Raw genomic sequence first — 18,374 nt, forward strand, 5'->3', positions numbered from 1 at the left:
CTATAGAGGAACTATTGAGAGCATTCTTGCCTGTAACTTCACTGTTTGGGAACTGTACAGTAGCTGAAAAGAAGCTACAGAGAGTGGTGCGAGTTGCTAAGAAAATCATGGGCACCAGTCTACCATCTATCCAAGAGCTACTTTCAGCAAGGAGCCTTAAGAGCCCACATAATACTTTAATGACTCCTTGCACCATACAAACGGCTGGTTTACTCAAGTCATCTGGCAGGCGGTACCGCAGTATTCGCTGTAGGACCTCCAGATTTATTAACAGCTTCTACTCAACAGTGATGAGACTTAACTCTGACACCTGCCCTAGTGACTCCATCACAAATTAACTTAAATGTTTTGTTTTGAATGTGCAATCTTTATTTACTTGGTTATATATTTACATTCATGTGCAATTGCCTGTTACTTGATTTATGCAATGTACATAGTGACGATTTAAGTTCACGTGTAAGTGCAATAACCAATCTTACCTTTCATGCTGCTACTGTACAGTATTTATATGACTACATTGGAGGTTAGCTTCCTTATGTTCTTGGGGCATTCTCGTTACTCTCGAACTCCTTTACTTGATATGTCTTATTGTTGTATTTGTATCCTATGTTTCTGTACTCTCATGGTGAGCTGATGCTTGTAATTTTGTTTAGGTCAATACATGTAGTCCTAAATGACAGTAAACTTTACTTAAATTCAAAGAGTCAAAAGATTCTAACTTAAATTTTCACATCCGTGGATGTAGTTGGTATATTTCCACCATACTCTCCCGTTTACTCACGCTTGCTTTCTTAAAAGGTGTCCATATTGTTATTCTGTACTCAAGTTTGGGTCTAATGTTACTAACCAACAATGACTTCATCATTTCTGATTTCCTAGACTTTATAAAACTTTGTATACAGCCTATAGTTCTAGAACTATCATTAACCAATTGGTTGACAGGATTAGAAAAAATTAAAGCTGGAGCTACCTATATACTTGGGTCCTTACATGAGTCTACACTTTCAGTCACTGTGTGCTGTATTAAATATTCACCTTTCAATGCATGTCTCCTTAATCTCATATGCTTAGTTTTTGATGTATTTATCAGCATGTTATTCTCCTATGCCCAAATGGTCAGTTTAGTCCAGTTCTTTTGCAGTCGTGCCTTATCTGTAACATGAGTCATCAGCTTAATCAATTTCAAATCATCTTATTCTTAACTTACAATTGTCACTGCTTGGAGGGAAAAAAACAGCAGATAGGAAACAATTATAAAACGGCTCGTTTTCTGCTAAACTGTTATTTGCTAACTGCTTTACCACTTAACTGCTATCTCTGTTTGTTGCCCTGAATTACATAAAGCTGTCCTACTTGGACATGATCATTAATGTAAGACATCTGTGGGCATTTTTAGCTGACTTCTGTGTTCAGCAGGAGTTTTGAAGGATTATTTTTTAAAGCATGGCTCCATGCCGCAGAGGGATTTAAATAGCTGCTCTTAGACTGGGGGAGACGGATAGGGAGGGGAATGAAGGGGTATAGCTGGTTACCTTTCCCATGGCATGAGGTGGGGATGGTTGTGAATACTTGAGGGGAAGCACATAGGGCAAATGTGATTTCTCATGTGCAGACCAAGGAAACCACTCCCCATACTTTAAGGGAAAGGACAGAGCTGCTTGCTGGCAATGTCCCTTGCAGAATTAAGGCAGTACTAGTGTGGACAGCTAATTGCACATCTCCTTTTAGCTCTAGTAGCTGAATTTTTGTGGGGAAACCAAAGGGCTTAAATAAGTTAACCCTCAGACCCACCCCTATGGTCGTCTGAATGATGACTCCCTCCTGGTCATCCCTCACCCCAGTGATGGGGAATGAATTTGGCTGGCAGGCCATGGAGGGGTTGACAGCAAGAGCAAAGGGTGAAAAAAAAAAACCTTGCAGGTGCATTTATTGTAAGCAGAAAACCTTTGCATATCTTATTTAACTCTTATTTTTTTTTTCATTTGGAAGCAGGTGGTGAAATGACTCTAAAAATGATGTACTCACTGTGCTCTGACTGAAAGGGATTGAAATTAACTGAGTTTAGATGTGCTTGAAAGAAAATCATTGGTGTGTGAACATGTCTTGTAAAGTAATGCAAAGTTTTTGGAACGTGGTCTATTACCAGTATTCAAAATGTTTTCATACAGTTTTTAAAAGAAAGAAGGTCAAGTGACTGTGTTCAAATTGTTAGCAAATGGATATATTTAACTTGGATGCACACACTTTATGCATATACCTTTTGAAAGGTTTCAGTACTGGCAGAGTTTTGTGTTTAGCATGCTTAGTTGCTTTAAGAGGATTGCAGCCATGTTACTGACTTGCCAGAACTGGTGTTTCCATATATTCGCTTCACTTTCACTGTTTCCCTACATACTTTGAGTCCTTCTATATTACACAGCTCTTAAACAAAAGGATTGTGCCTAGGTGTAGGGATGTAGTTATCCCCTTTACTCAGCCCTTCTTAGGCCAATGATTGAATATAATGCCCCCTTTTGATATGCATCTGTCCAGATACATGGAACACCTGGAATGCCCACAGAAATGCTTTATTAAAAGGATACAAGGCTTAAACATGTCCTATATGGACAGACTCCTAGCCCTGTCACTATACTCTGTATCCTACAGACTGCTAAAGGGTGGCCTGTGTTTGGCATACAAGGCATCCTCCGACCCAATACTGATGAATTTAATGCACATGAGCAAGTCAAATGGCATCAGAAATATTCTGTCTGGGGATCTAAACCTCTTCTACAACCCCAACATAATGGTTTGGATGCACAGATGCGTCTCTGAGGATACAGTTGCTTGGAGACAGACTCCTCAGCCTCATAAAGCAAAGTTCATCCCTGTCCATATTCAAGTTCAACTTGGACCGGTCCCCTCAAATTATCTGTTTGATTCCAGTTATCCTCATTAGGGAGTAATATATAGTTGTCAACCACGGGATGGGCAAGGCCAGTCTCTGACCAAATGGAATATATTAATTTGATCACAAGAAGGGGAAGCTGCTAGGCTTAAAATGCCTCATGAGGGCAGCTAGCCTAGTACTTGCCTGTGGACCTTTAAAGCCATCCTGTGTTCAGCTGTGTCCCCATATTTTAACAAACTGTGTGCGCAGAATTTTTTCTGAGGGCACAGAGAGGAGAATTGCCATCTATAATGCCTGCACCCCAGGTTTGATTAGCAGCTTGTGTTCTAGTTGATTGGTGTGATATGGAAGTGGTCATTGACTGGTCATTGTCTTTATTGGTTAACTACTGGATTTTGTTCTGTTTGTGTGATCCCTTTGGTAGGTCTTTGGGGTTCTTGCAATCTGTAAAGACTGTAGCGGGCATAGGACTACAGTTAATATCCTTACCAAATATACTTCACAAGTAGATGAAATTGCACATTCAGCATCATAATTTGGAAAGGTGAGGGTAAAATTAGGTGATGGGGCAGAGTAAAAACTCCCAACTCTGAACTGCAGCTCTGCAGTTTAGTGACAACCTCCAAGCTGGAGTTTGGTCACCTTTATTTCCAATCCTGAGGGAACAAATAAGGCAGTGCCATAGGATGGACCCACCAACAGGAAGCTGCAGTAAAATATGTGTTGAAGGGCACCACATATTGCATTTTTGTATTGTGTGTGTGTGTGTGTGTGTGTGTGTGTATATATATATATATATATATATATATATATATATATATATATATATATATATATGGGTCTACTTCATAAGATCGACAAACCATTTGATCGACATTCATTTGGTGGGCAGCTCATTTGATCGATAACCAGTATTCAAGGCAAAAACTTGGGATTTGCCCCCCCCCTCCCCAATGTTGTGCAACCCTGGAGTTGGTATATATAGTTAGGGGGGGTGTGATGGGCACAGCCCCCCACCTATTTTCTTTAAAATGTGTAGTTTTGTTGTATTTTCATGTTTTTAAATGGAAATAGGTGGGGGGCATCACCCCCCACAGCCCCCAAATGTGGGCGGCTGTGCCCCCCACACCCCCCTAACTATATATACCAACTCCAGGGTCACACAACATTAGGGAGGGGGGCAAATCCCTGTTAAGTGCCTTGAATACTGGTTGTCGATCAAATGAGCTGTCGATCAAATGGTCTGTCGATCTTATAAAGTAGACCCATATATATATATATATATATATATATATATATATATATCTATATATGTGTATATATATGTAATGTGTATGTATGTATGTATGTATATATATATATATATATATATATATATATATATATATATGTATGTATATATATATATATATATATACATACATATATATATGTGTGTGTGTGTATGTATATATATATATATATATATATATATATATATATATATATATATATATATATATATATATATATATATAAAATGTGTGTGTGTGTGTGTGTGCTTACACACACTTTAACATAATATTTCTCTATAGATATGTGTTTGTCAGTACTAAATTACTTATGTACGTGTTTACTGGTGTGATTTTGCTGCCTGTATGACTTGCTATTTGAAGATGAGAAACTTAATCTGACATGGCAGTTTTTTAACTCCTCTCTTTAGTAACACTTTTGCATTTATTCCTCTGTACAGCTTGAGAATCTAAGCAATTTCATCAAAGCAATGACTGATTATGGGCTAAAACTGCATGACATCTTTGAGGCCAATGATCTCTTTGAGAATGGCAACATGACACAAGTGCAATCGACTCTCTTGGCCTTGGCTAGCATGGTAAGCGTTACTTCATCATTCCTCCCTTTAAACTTTCTTTCACTGTATTTGTCTGTTGTACCACCCATCCATGTTCAAGTTTGGAGATTTATGGCGACAGGTATCCAAATGCATGAGTGATCACTGGCTTCTAGCAGTTTACTGGACATAGAGGATTAAAATCTAATTAATCTGCCATCCAAAGGTGAGCAAGGTTGGAGAAAGATGGCCACTTACAGGGATCTCTAGCAATGACTGAGAGTGTAGCTGTTAGAAATGGACTCTTTAGTTTGGAGTTGCGGTAACTGCAGATGGCACATTTTTTTTCTTCTTGCTGACTCACCTTGGTCAACCTTCCATTTCCACCGTATTCCTTCTCTGACCTTGTCTGTATCCGTTCACCAAGCAGTATGTCCCAGAATATGTAAGCCTTTAGTCTGAAAGGCTACCCCTTCTTCAGGAGTGTATCTGATTAAGATACGATCACAGGCTGTCCATTTGGGACAGTTATGGAAGAGGGATCTCGTATGGGAGGATAAATGGTACATAGCCTGACTGACCCAGATGTGTGGTGTTTTGGTTAAGCAATTCAGAATTTCTTAGGGAAACATTTGAATGTCATTTATTGTTTAGACTTGTATTATATTCTATTATAGTCTGTTGTCTAGTGTCTGCTTATGAAGGAGGTTAACCTGTAATAAAGTAAAAAAAAAAAAAAAATCTTCAGTTTCTGAGATATGACCAAGTCTCTGCTGCTGGATAGTTTATGTAATTGTATGTTTTGATTTTTCATATGGTGAAGCTAGAAAGTACTGTTGCATATCTGGGATGTTGACTTCCCCTGGGTGGTTCTCAGATCCTTACATACTTTTTGTATGCTCTTTCTGAACCTCACCCTCCACCCAAGATCTCTCCTAGACTGTTGAGCATCCACGTATGTCTAGTACCTGAAGGACACTAGTCACAGAAGGTGTGAATATGGCACCAAGGACCATAATATTGTAAGGTTTGAGGAGAAATTTTTTTCACATGCCCCTAACCCTTTCTCCTGCTGCCAAGCTTTGGTCAGCATTTGTGAATTTAGGCTGCTGTACTGGTGCATGCTTCCACATACTCCATATGGCTAGCTAAGAAATCAGTACTGCCCTTGGTAGGTTCCTTCTATCACTTCTTGCATGGAGAATACCTGTGTCTTTTGTCCCACAGATGTTGCTTCTACAGTAAAACACACTGATTTTACCCTGAGATGGGCAAGCTAGCACCAGCTGTCAAGTCCCTGCCTGCCTCCTTCACTGGCTGGGCTTGCTACCTGAATACATGTAGCTTGGACTGTAATTAGGACTTTGTCCTTCTGCACAGAGTCTGACTTCGGATAATCCAATTTACAGCACTGGAATGTTGAGTTGGTGTGATCTAGAATGCAGCAAACTGTACTTTTTACACATTTGTGTCTGCTTTATATATTTGACTACCTTCTCTGGTAAATTAGTGAACCCAAATTATAACACCACTGTTCAGACCTTTGGGGAGTTATGTTTAAGTGAATGTTGTGTCAGTTATCTGAACTGTGTATGTATGGCGAGGAAAACTAACTTTGACAGGGCCATCTGATGAACCTGCGTTACTTCTAGTTTGCTCTTACCCATCATCCCTGCTCATTTGGATTGCTTACCTCTAAAAACATAGTCCTGAAAGGACTCCCTCTTTTTCCTCCACAGTGTTTTTACCCTGGGTTCCATTCCCTTAGGAGCTGGATATTTAGAAGTGTTGCTTAGCTAGATCTCCAGAGTGTGATTATCACATTGATTGTTAGTAGTAGTGATCCCAAGTGCAGTCTAAGGCTACCTTCATCACTGTTTGGCATGGAATGTGGCAAAATATTGTGTTCTGTGCCATTCTTGACGTCAACATTGTTGTTGCACCATTTTGTCATAATTGCATTTACACAGCTTTGCTTTATGGTAGTGGACAGAAGCCCTTCTCTGAGGTTAATAAATCCTAGGTTGAAGACTTTGAATCCAGCAGAGCAAGTTATTGGAGTGAGCAAGTTTTTGAGGGGTACATTTGTATTCCCAAGAGGTACATAGTCCACCTCTCATGTAAGGGGGACTGGCAAGGAAATGTGCAATGCATATTGATCAGTTTTGATGACCATGCAGGACAGGAGATTGTTGGCTGTCTAGTTGCTGTTGAGATGCCAAAACAGTGTGAGGGATTGGAGTTGAAATAGGAGAAAAACTGAATGTTTGGCATTTACATATTGAAGTTGATTGCTACTGCGCACACCCTCTGCAATATCAAAAGTGTGTGAAAAATATGTTATTGACTTACAAAAGCCATTGATTAATAATACAGTCATGGATAAGGATAACTTCATTGCAACTCATTTCCCACTTAGTAATATAATTAGAATAATGACAATCCAACAGTAAATACATCCAGATCACCCTTAATTTCATGTAATATTCACTGGAAAAAGAGGTGAAAAAATTAATTGGTAGGTAACATTTTGATATTTTAACCAGTATACCTTCATTTTGGTCAGACCTTGCTGTCCCCTTCCCCATGTCAAATCAGATTGTGATACAGTGGTATTTTCCATTAATAAGAAACAGTCACTGACATGAAGAGTACCTCCTATGTTTAAAGATTTCATCTGTCTAATTACAGAGACTGTATCTCATTGTAATAAGAGTGTGCTCCCTCCTATGTGGGTTCAGCATCTGTTATGGCTTCATAGCCACTGGTAACTGGGGGGGTTGTATTTATCAAGGACCCCATTATCTCATGACAAGTCCTTTGTGATCCCTACATAGAGCTTCAGTTTACAGAGAACTACCACATCATTGATAGCTACAGTTCACTGTCAGTCTCCTTTTCACAGTAATTACCTTAATGTTTTAGAAAAAAATCACATTCCTTTCCATTATCATTTGCATTATGTACGTTATCTTCGACTTGTGGCCACTGTTCTTGTAAGTGACTTTAACTACCCAGATATCAACTGACAGACCTCTACCACCAGTGACCAATATGTCCAGTTCTTCAATAGATATTATTAAATACCAACCCACTTGTACAATTTGCAGTTTTCCTACTAAAGGGCCCAGTATCCTCGATATTGTCCTTGACAAACGTGGTCCTTATTGCACCCCATCCTGTCATCCTCTCCCTAGTTTAAATCCTGGGATAAATTCATAGTCTTTAAACACCAATGACCGTGCCACTCGATCCCACACCAGTGACTGTGCCACTCGATCCCACACCAGTGACTGTGCCACTCGATCCCACACCAGTGACTGTGCCACTCGATCCCACACCAGTGACTGTGCCACTCGATCCCACACCAGTGACTGTGCCACTCGATCCCACACCAGTGACTGTGCCACTCGATCCCACACCAGTGACTGTGCCACTCGATCCCACACCAGTGACTGTGCCACTCGATCCCACACCAGTGACTGTGCCACTCGATCCCACACCAGTGACCGTGCCACTCATCCAGACAATTTATAGACTCATTAGTCTTGCCAGCCTTGTGTTTAGGGCTATGGCATGCATTGTGTCGGAGATCATTAATGTAAACCTTGGTTTGAGTAAAGAGCTACAAGGTTATCAATTTGGCTTTGTCAAAGACATATGTGTTTATTCTTTAACTGTGTATACTTTGGAAAGGACATTAAAGCCATGGACAGTAAGTCACTTCATTCACACTTACTGTCTTGACATTACTAAAGTTTTTGATGCAGTCCCACACAGGTATTATTGATAAACTTACTAAACTTGATACAAGTCCAATTGTTGTCTGTTGGATAAGTAATTGGTTGACTGACAATATATTAAATTCAAAGCTGCTGGAGCCTTCCTCTATATATAAAAATGTTACCAGCAGTGTCTGGGAAGGCTCAATAATGAGACCCTTCATTTTCAGCATCTGTTTTCCTAATGTCCAATCTAATATTCCAAGCTTGAGGTTATCCAGGTTTGCTGATAACTGCAAAATGCATGCAGTTTCAGCTCACTTTTTGACACCGTCACTTCAACCAATACTTGACTGTGCCATCTTTTAATGTACCAACAATTGTCCTAATCTAAATGGGGAAAAAAGTGTGGTTCTAGTTATTTCTATGTTACTAAATGACATACCCCTCCAAACCAGTACTGTAATCTGTCATCTTACTCTGCATTCAGCTGCTTGTTAATTCAGTTGCTGTCAGCGAAGTACTTGCCTGTGTATTCGAGTCTGCCACATTCAGATGCTTAGACTGCTTCATTAAATACACTGTCAGAGTTTGTGCAATCTCAGTAGTAGTATATTTAAAGAAAGTGTAGGGGCAGAGACCCTGTGTCAATGGGAGGGTGCAGGGTCTTGACCCCCCCCCCCCCCAAAAAAAAACTTTGTTTTAAGTTGCTGACAGTTGAGTAGTGTTGCTTTTGGGCAATCAGCATGGAGTTTCTAAAACTTAAGCACATAGTATTCAAGTTACTGTATGTAGTAGCGCCATTCATCCGTGATTTTAGTATCCATTTTAATAATTGACCATCTTTTCTCCAGTATAGTTTGGAATGCTGTCTGAATCCCAATTAATTTTTAAAGCCATCTCCCCTACAACTTAAGTCATGGTTCTCCTGTATTCATCTCATCATAAGACCCAGTGTTGAATGTAATACTTTCAGCTTGTACTTTTCTAAGCGTATTGCTCAACTTCAGAGGCCTCAGTGTGTGTTAACTAAAAAGAGCAGGGGGTTTCAAGTCCTTTAGTTACCCATGGAGTTGTAGTCCTGCCATTCTGTATGGTCTCTTACAAACTCCTCTGCAGTGACACCGGCATTGATTTTTGAGTCATGAAAGACCCTTCCCTTTTCAGTTGCATGCATCTTCTCAGAACCAACAGCTCCTCAAACATCCATACCAAGGATCTCCACTTGCATCAGGAAATAGAGAGGACCAGTTGTTGGGATAGGTATTTGACCTACCACATTCTACACCTGTGGAACAACCTCCCTGTATATATCTGTAGTAGTAGCACTCTCTCTGCTTTCTGGAAAAATATCAATAATTGGATGGGCAGTCATAAATTTTCTCTTGGATTATCCTGTGTAGCCCTTACAAAGGAGGCAAACACTATTAAATTATATCTTAATTCAAAGGGCTAATTTAGCTAGGCTCTTGGCTGCCCTTGTGACAGTTTGCCTGCTGTCAGCCTATGAATAACTAGCTGAAAATTTACATTCTTAGTCACACTAACAGAGATTGAATCCTAAATGCCACAAATGTCAATCCCTTTATCGTGGATACCTTTTACTACACTGAGATAAAAAATAAACAAATAAAAAATAAAAAAAGGATAAACCCTTACAACTGGGACTGTCCAGTTGGAAAATGTGTGTAGCCTACAAGTGACACCAACCTTCTGAAGATTAGAACTAAGTTCATTCTCTTTTGAATGTAACCTGGGTAGAGCTCTGATCCTTGTGGACCTTTCTTCGTACTCTGCCCACAAGTAGTCTGGTGAAGTGAGTTGCACAGCAGACAAACAGAGGCTGATGGAATCAAACCCAGAACCATAAGAAGCAACCAGTTAACATCCCATCTGAGCAAAATAACCAACAACTGTCTTCATCCAGAGTACCCCATAAGCATAACTTTTAAAATAATCAAGAAAGTTATTTTTTGAGATGTATGAGGAATCTTTCAGGTAATAGGATGCTGTACAGCCTTAGGAATCAATGGTGTATTATACTGCAGGGCACAAGAGTTTCAGTAACTCCAGTTTCAGAACTCTTAACAGGCAAGACCACTCCTGTACTAGAGTTAGAGACTGATAGCACTGCCTGCAAATATTTATGTTTTATGTCCTGGTCAGATTGAAGCAACTTTAGGCAGAATTGAAGATACTAGTTCCCAGATTAAGTAAGATCGCAAGTAGTTTCTGTAGTCCTGTAAAATTTAAGATCTATTTGCATTTGATAAATTAAATTCTTCACCTGTAACTATTGTTAAATTCTTCCCCAGATAAGTTTTTTTTCTCCCCTCAAGCCCTCAATTTCTCTTCCCCAGACCCTTGTTTTTTTTTTCATTTTTTAAATATCTATATAGCCATTCACTGTCTAAGTACAAACGGATACCTTTGGTGCACCTTTCCACAGACCATGTACTTTATACAAATAGTGTAGATGGTACACTTCTCCATAAACGATCTGCTTAGTCATGTTACTTTTTTTGTGCAGTTCTCCAACAAGCCAGTAATGTTGTTTTTTTCCCCCCACCTGATTCTGGCCTGCAACTGTGGGAAAAAGTGTTAAACTTCGGTGATTCCAGAAAGTAATTTCAGTCTGACCACTGACATTAAACCCGGGTTTCTTTCTCTTGAAAAGAATGAGAACCAGACTAATTGAAGTGTTGAAATTGCATTAAGGTATGTTAGAAGTGTATTTGCCAGAGAGTTCAAGAGCTCCCTCCCCAAAGCCGTTGCACTTTTAAACTGCTGCTGGATTGTCTCCAAGCCATTGAATACAGCTAAATATCTGTGAAGAATTTTTCCCACTCTCCACCCTGTTCTTGTTGTTTCTTCATAGGATCATAGATTACTAGGCTATAGACCCGGAGGTTATTTTAAGCCTAGCCGTTTCATCCCAATGTAATACTATAGAAATGCTAGTCCGTACCCAAGATTGCATTTAGTGATGACTGCTCAAGTCCAGGAGGGTTGTGGACTCTATCCCTGGTAAAAATTTACAGTCCCATCCACTCATCCAGGTTCCTCTTGAACAGTGTCATAGAGGTACTGTTTCCCACGAATTGGTAACATGTTCAAAGATGTGGCAGTCACTGGGAGATAAATCTGTCCCTCCAGCATGAATAAATACCTCATAGGTAGTTACTAGGCTTGCTGTCCTTGTCGGCCTATTTAAGCCTAGCCAATTTTGCTTTTAGAGGTGAGAATCAAACCCTGCACCTTGTGTCTGTGAGATTGACACTTAACCATTATACCAATTTTACAGAACTGCGAAGCTTCTTGTCAATCGTTTGTTCATTTGATCACAAAATTCCTTCTCTCTTTTTTGATTGGCTTTTGTCTGTAAGGTTAAGAGTATCGATTTGTGGAGCCACTTCTCTTCAGTTATTTAAATGTACCGATGGTCCACCAAGCCAGTTGGTGCTTCTCATTTAAACTTGTTGGCTCTTAAGATGACAGCCCTTTCTATAAATGCTGTCTTTCGAACCTCTTCCCAGTTTTCCATCATGTGCTCATACCAGTGACCACTTGATCAAACTAGGGAATTCTTATCCTTTAGAATGCTAAAGCTTGAGATGCACTTTATTTTCTTACCAGTCTCTGGTAAATCTTTTCTAATTGCGTACACCCTCTGCTTCAATTACTTTGCTCATATAAACACCATAGCATTGGACTTCATGGAAGGTCAACCTGCCAGTTTCACCTCTTTTGCTAGCCTTTTAGTGCCACACCTCCTACAGCATGTGTATGCTGCATTATTCTTACAGGTAATTCCATCTGTGACAGTTGGGAATAATTAATCTGTTAACAGTTTTTACTCCTATATCACTGTCTTCACTCCCGGCCCTCAACAATTGGCAGACATTCTGCAGAAAGGATAGGACATTGTCTGTGCTTTGTATGAAATAATGGCTTAGCTTGGCTTTCTGTGTTTAATGTAGCATAATAGCATTTGGAAAGCAGGGTGGCTCTTATCACCAGCTGTACTAAAGGGAAACTCCTTAAGGGTGTTTAAGGCAACGTTCATTGCTAGCAACACTACACCTTTGATCAACTGTTTGACACTGTGGTAAGAAGATTCTTTATTGTGATTCATGCTGTTCTCCAGGAGATTACTAGGTGCTTTGGGGAGAGTGCCATTGCACAGTATTCATGTAGTGTAATGTTCCCCCTGCAGTCTGTTGATCAAATACCTGGATCAGATGGAGGGGGGTCAAAGATTATTCCCTAGGAAAATAGATGGTCTTCTTACCCTCGACTACTCAGACTTCAAATGTCTCATCAGTCTCGGGCCACCTGCTGAGAAATCTGTCATTTGTTTTTTTGGCTGTAAGGTGCTTGTAGATCAATATGTATGTATACCTGCTTTCTAGGGGCTTGCACAAGCGTATAAATACTGAGCACATTCCTTTTATAGTTAGCTGTTGAGATGTAAGCACACATGTCTGTGCAGTCTGTCAGTTAATCAGTTCATTTATATATTGTATTGCTGCTATCCATTCTGATGTATTTCTATATAATAAAGCATATAAACAAACTACCCCATCTGTTTGTCTTGAATCATAAAATAGGGCATGTGACAGTGCTGATCTAAAAGATTAGACCATATGGATGGATGGGGCCAGTACATGTACAAAGGTAGCAAATTTTAAAGTATATTTTAAAATTTATAGATGCAACTGAGTTATCACAGTGACCTTCTCACATTTAAACAGACTCCTCACTTTCAAATACCATTTCCTTCACACTTTAAAGGGACATTGTGAGTATATGCAAATTTTAACATGACACAAAAGAGAAACTAAGCAGGTCTTTTGGTTTGGAAACTTATTGAACTTGTGAAAGAGGAAGAGAGATTGTGTGATATGGACAAACGACATTTGCTGGCTTAAGTAGCTGGAGTGGAGCTGAAAGGAGATAATATAGAGGAAACTTGTATAGATGTCAACTGGAAGGGAGTAGTAATCCAGATAAATGAGGCAAAAAAAATACATTCCATTGAAAGGTTAAAAAATTTTATGTTGTGCCAGATGAGGGAAAGTTTGAACGTTAATCCGCTAAGACATTTGGGGGTTGTATGAGGCAGAAGAAAAAAGGGGCAGAAGAAAAAATGGAGCAGGTGAATGAGAACAATGGCTTGCTGCAGCACTTTGACAGGCTATTTCTCCACCGTGGGGTCTCTATATATTGGAGGGGAGGAATGTGGGGGGAGGGGGCTTAAAACCGAAGTATATAATAATAACCTAAGGAAATATTTCATGGAAAGGAATGTGGTTTATGAAGAATTGGCTATGAAAATGGGTAGGGGAAAACAGTACATGCATTCAAAATATACTTTGGTTATGTGGACAGGAAAGTAGAGGCAGAAAAGGAGGGTAATCTACAAAATCATAACCAGAGTACCTGGCAGGATTTGGATGAAGTAAAACTCCCCTTCTTACAGTAATCGTGTGAGGAATTGGGATTTTTTGTATCCTCCAAATATAAATGGGTCTGTATTACATTGTCGAAGTTTTACAACTTCGAATCACTAGACATTGAACACTAGTGATCGAAGTTGCAGAACATTGAACAATTAAAAAAAAAAAAAAAAGACAAGAAAAGTAAGAGTTTAAGCAGGGGGCAAGCCCCCTTGCACCCCCCCCCCACATACCAACTCCGAGATTGCGCTACAGCATAGCAAAGGGAAATCTTCCCCTTTCTGCACCATACTCTGTTAAAGTGCGATCTCGGAGTTGGTATATTTAAGTAGCGGGGGTGCAGGGGGGTTTGCCTCCCTTCTTAAAGCAGTTACTTTTGTTTTTTTTGTTTTTATTTTTTTTAATCAGATATTCAAGGTTTCAGTATTTCGATCATATGGGGTCCACTATATGGTGTTCGAAGTTCTGAAACTTCGATTATCTGATACAGACCCATATAAACATAATTTCAGAGTTCACAGTAGGACTGTCTCAGTCTAGTATTTATAATTTGTAACTGACAGAAAAAAAAGTATATTGTCTACAAAAATTCATTCATCTCACAAAATGCTTTTTGCATCCCTTAATGGTTTATTCTCTTTTTCTAGGCTAAAACAAAAGGCATACAGACTCATGTGGATATTGGTGTGAAGTATGCAGATAGGCAGGAGAGAAGCTTTGATGAAGAAACTTTAAAAGCTGGACAGTGTGTTATTGGTCTTCAGGTACAGTTCCGTATCTTAACTTGATTTTTTAAGCTAAGGAATACCAGTGTTTTCACTAATGTTTTGCTTTATGATCATACATTTTATTTACTTTTAACTGATAAAGCTTCATGCACAATGCCATTTCATTAAAATTACTACTACTCAAAAGTAATTTACCATGTCTGACCTAACAGAAAAATGTTTATTCTGTTAGGGGGTCCGATATGGGGTTCACAGGCAAATACTAGGCCATCAGTCTGCAGACTATTACAACCTTAGCCAATAGACAGAGGCCAGAACTTTGTACCTTGTATCTGTGAGGTAAAAACCTTCACCTTATAACGCCCCTCCCACTTTATGCACACCCCCTTTGTCTGTACCCTTCCAACAGTTTGAATCTCATTTCTGATGTTCATCATGGAGACTGTTCCCAGTTGGCTAAATGATTAAGCCATTGAAGGATTAATGTTGCTGCCAAAATCATGAGCAAAGACTCATGCCAGCATTGTCTGTAGTTTAGAAGAGGAACACATGAAGTAATGCTTGTAAGTGCCATGTTTCTACCCAGCTATCAGCAGACACACAGACATATCTATTCAAACAATGGATTTTGAAATTAGCCGGAGTGAGGACCAGTAGGAGAGTCCCTCATGTAGCCCCAAGCCTATGCAGGAGCACTATCAGAAAGCAAATGATGTAGAACCAGACATCATTCATGCCCTTCTGAAGCTGAATGTATCTCTGCAATAGCCTCACAATCTTCAGGTTTTGCAGCGTCAGCCTTCACTAGCAAGGACTCGAGTTCATGCCTTTCTTATTTTTCAGCAAGTTAAGGGCCGGTGAGAGGTGCATCCCAACAACCATCCTAGGGAGGTGCATACTAGACTGTGTAAGTTTATTGCCCTTTACTAACTACACCTTTCAAACAGCTGGACCTTGCTGACGTATTTAGCCTGTTCCTGGAAAACAGACAGTAGAGAGCCCTGGCCAGAGCTTGGCAGTCACATTGTGAATAGAAGACTCTTCTCCCTGCTAGTCATCCCACTCATTTGTCAGAACTCTTGGCTGAGAGTGAAGTAGGCCTTACTGGTTCATTCCTTCCCCGAATGTATAGTTAAGGTCCAAAACTTCAGACAGTTGAGGTGTGGTGGGACCTGTCCTTCACAGTTGCAGGTGAGTACCTTTGGGAAACTTGCCTGCTTGTCAGTACTGAGCCGAATGTAGGCTTCTCATGGTTTACAGCATGCATGTTTTCATGAGCTAGTGCTCTCATCTGACATGCATAGCAGTGCACAAGTATGCCAGAAGTGGAGCTAAAATGGAGTCCACCTCCCATTTTCTCTCTCTCATTGGAATAAGAGGATCCAGAGGGCTTCCTAGTAGATGACCCCTTGTTTTGCAAAAACCCTAAGGATTGTGAAGTCCACCATGGATGGTTCTGGAGCCCCCTAAGATACTTCCATCCAGCCACCCAGAACTGTCTGAATATTTGAGGAAGCAAGACCCTTATTCAGTTCTTATTCTACTTCCCATGAAGCTCCCTTGCCTTGATTCCCTGCACAAAACCCTATAATGAGTACATTAAGAACCTAAATGGACATCCTAGAGCAGAGAGATCTCCTAAATGATCTCCCAGACACCACAGCAGCTTGATAATTTATTGCATGAAAGTGAATCTGAAGAACTGAATGGCAAATACGTATGATTGTATTCTGCTGTGCTATGCCCTGGGCTTGGAGCCCATAACCATTTATCTTGCCTGTTCCGATTTAACTGCTAGCAGATCAGAGGTCCAGAAATGTTTCAGTCCTCCTGTGGTCTGGGCTCTTAAGATTGATCAACTGTTAAGGATTTCCACAGTGGGATGCCATGTAGCCTGTTGGAATTTTGACTGTTTATGTTGTACTGATAGTAGCAGACATAGGAATGTGAGAGTACTGTGTTATATAGATGAAATGTTCCTCTGTTAAGCTATCTGCTTACAAATCATGCTGAGTGTAAGGATGGGTACTATTTTGGCCAAACCTTGCAGGACATGGTGAATGACCTCCAGAAGAGGAAGCAGACCCTCGCTAGTATGAAGAGCCTTTATCTCCACCCCCACCCCATCATTAGTGGCCAAAATCAAAGTAGCACCTTTACGTTTTAAGGATATTTTTTAAATACTAAATCATTTTGTCTGGCTGTATTACCCCGGAGGGCTATCCCACTGGCTGAACAGCACCTGCTGTGAATGCTGCCAAATGCTAGTGGGGAAAAGAAGCAGGGGCATTTGGTACCTCTTGACTATGAAGAACCACCTCAAACTGGTGTGCTCTTAATGTGGTTTTTGGATGACTGTATCTTGGAGTTCTTAATAGCCCCCTTCCCCAAAAAGTATCTACTTAACAAGCTGCCTTTAAAGGGCTCATGGGGCAGGTGAAGAATATTTAAGGGGCATTCTGACTTCTCACCATTTCTTGTTTTGACTGGGACTGATGGATTCTTGTGCATCTTTGACCTCAGTTTTAATGGGCACTACAGTACATCCATTCTGATAGTGATAAGCCCAGTGAGTGTGCCTTTGCTATCTCAGGGTGTTTGAGTAGTGTCACTGTATATGTTGGATACTTTACACACAACAGATTTCCTTTGTTCCGTTCAGGGTAGGTTGCATTTTCATTTCAGTATGTTTCCATTTTAATTTCTTTTCTGCACTCAAGCTGTTTACCAAAGTTTCTAGCCTTTGTAGTTGTAAGAGAAAGGAAGGAAGTTCACATGATTCTTGTAACCAAACTACTTCAGTCTTTGGCAGTATCCTGGTGTATTCAGTCCTCTTGATTGCAGTCTGTCTGGTGCCCATAAATTGGGGAAGTCCTCTGATTGCATTTCAGGTGGTTACCTTCATCGGAGTGTAGTAGTACACTTTCCGTAGTGTCTTTTGTAACTTTCCGCTGCTGAGAAGGGCTAAGGCATCATCTTGTCCAGCTCTTGAGGACGCAGTGATGATGGATGTGTTTTGTTTCTGCTGAGCTTGGAGGCCATTGCCGTCTTCATGGTGTCTTTTCATACCAGAGGGGGCTGTCTGTTGTACTACACTGTGACATGGTGTTGGCTGTAGTCAGATGCCCTTACGAGTGTGTGTCTGGTATTGGACCCACATCATTATACTCTGATGGTAGAGTTCTGCCAGTCTCAATGTGGGGATTCCCTTCCTGTAATTGAGCCTATCTCTGGTCTCGGTGATAGATGCTGTGCTAGGTAGGTGGGGAGCTTACCTTGGTCTCTGCAAGGGTCAAAAGAAGTTGCCTACTCCCCTGCAGAGAGGGTTGCACTTGAAGCATTTGCTGTAAGCTTTTGCTTTAGTTCTCTCTGGGTAAAGAGGATTCGGGAGTAATGGCTACTTTGACTTTCCAGTGTTGTGGTAGTGGAGCACACAAGAGGTTGATCTGTTTTTGATGTGAATGTTTATTTCAAGTCCTTCCCCTCTCTGTGAAGAAGGGCAAGGGGAGGAAGAGGAGGCACAGTCTCCCTGTATGGCAGGAAAAATGTGCAAGTCTTCTCACTCTTCTCTCTGGTTGTGCTCTTTGTTGTGAAATATCAAAAACCTATAGATCAGTCATCCCCTCCCCCTGCTGGCTGAAGAGTGCAGTTTCAAACGTGGACTCTCACAGATACAAACTAGCATGTGTCCCTATTGGAAGATCTGTCGAAGTCCCCCCGGGTAGTAGCTTTGGGATTTGATCTTTA

General features: G+C 40.4%; 1 protein-coding gene across 1 annotated transcript in view; it reads left to right on the top strand.

Moving 5' to 3' along the window:
- CNN2 (calponin 2) overlaps positions 1-18,374 on the top strand; it is a 285,521-nt gene that overhangs the window by 231,539 nt on the left and 35,608 nt on the right. The window contains exons 4-5 of the mRNA XM_044053818.1: positions 4,623-4,760; positions 14,547-14,663. Coding sequence (XP_043909753.1) covers positions 4,623-4,760; positions 14,547-14,663 — 255 coding nt within the window. The remainder of the gene's footprint in view (positions 1-4,622; positions 4,761-14,546; positions 14,664-18,374) is intronic.

This window comes from Protopterus annectens, chromosome 13.part0, assembly GCF_019279795.1.
Source record: "Protopterus annectens isolate FY-2018-M chromosome 13.part0, PAN1.0, whole genome shotgun sequence".
NCBI lineage: Eukaryota > Metazoa > Chordata > Ceratodontiformes > Protopteridae > Protopterus > Protopterus annectens.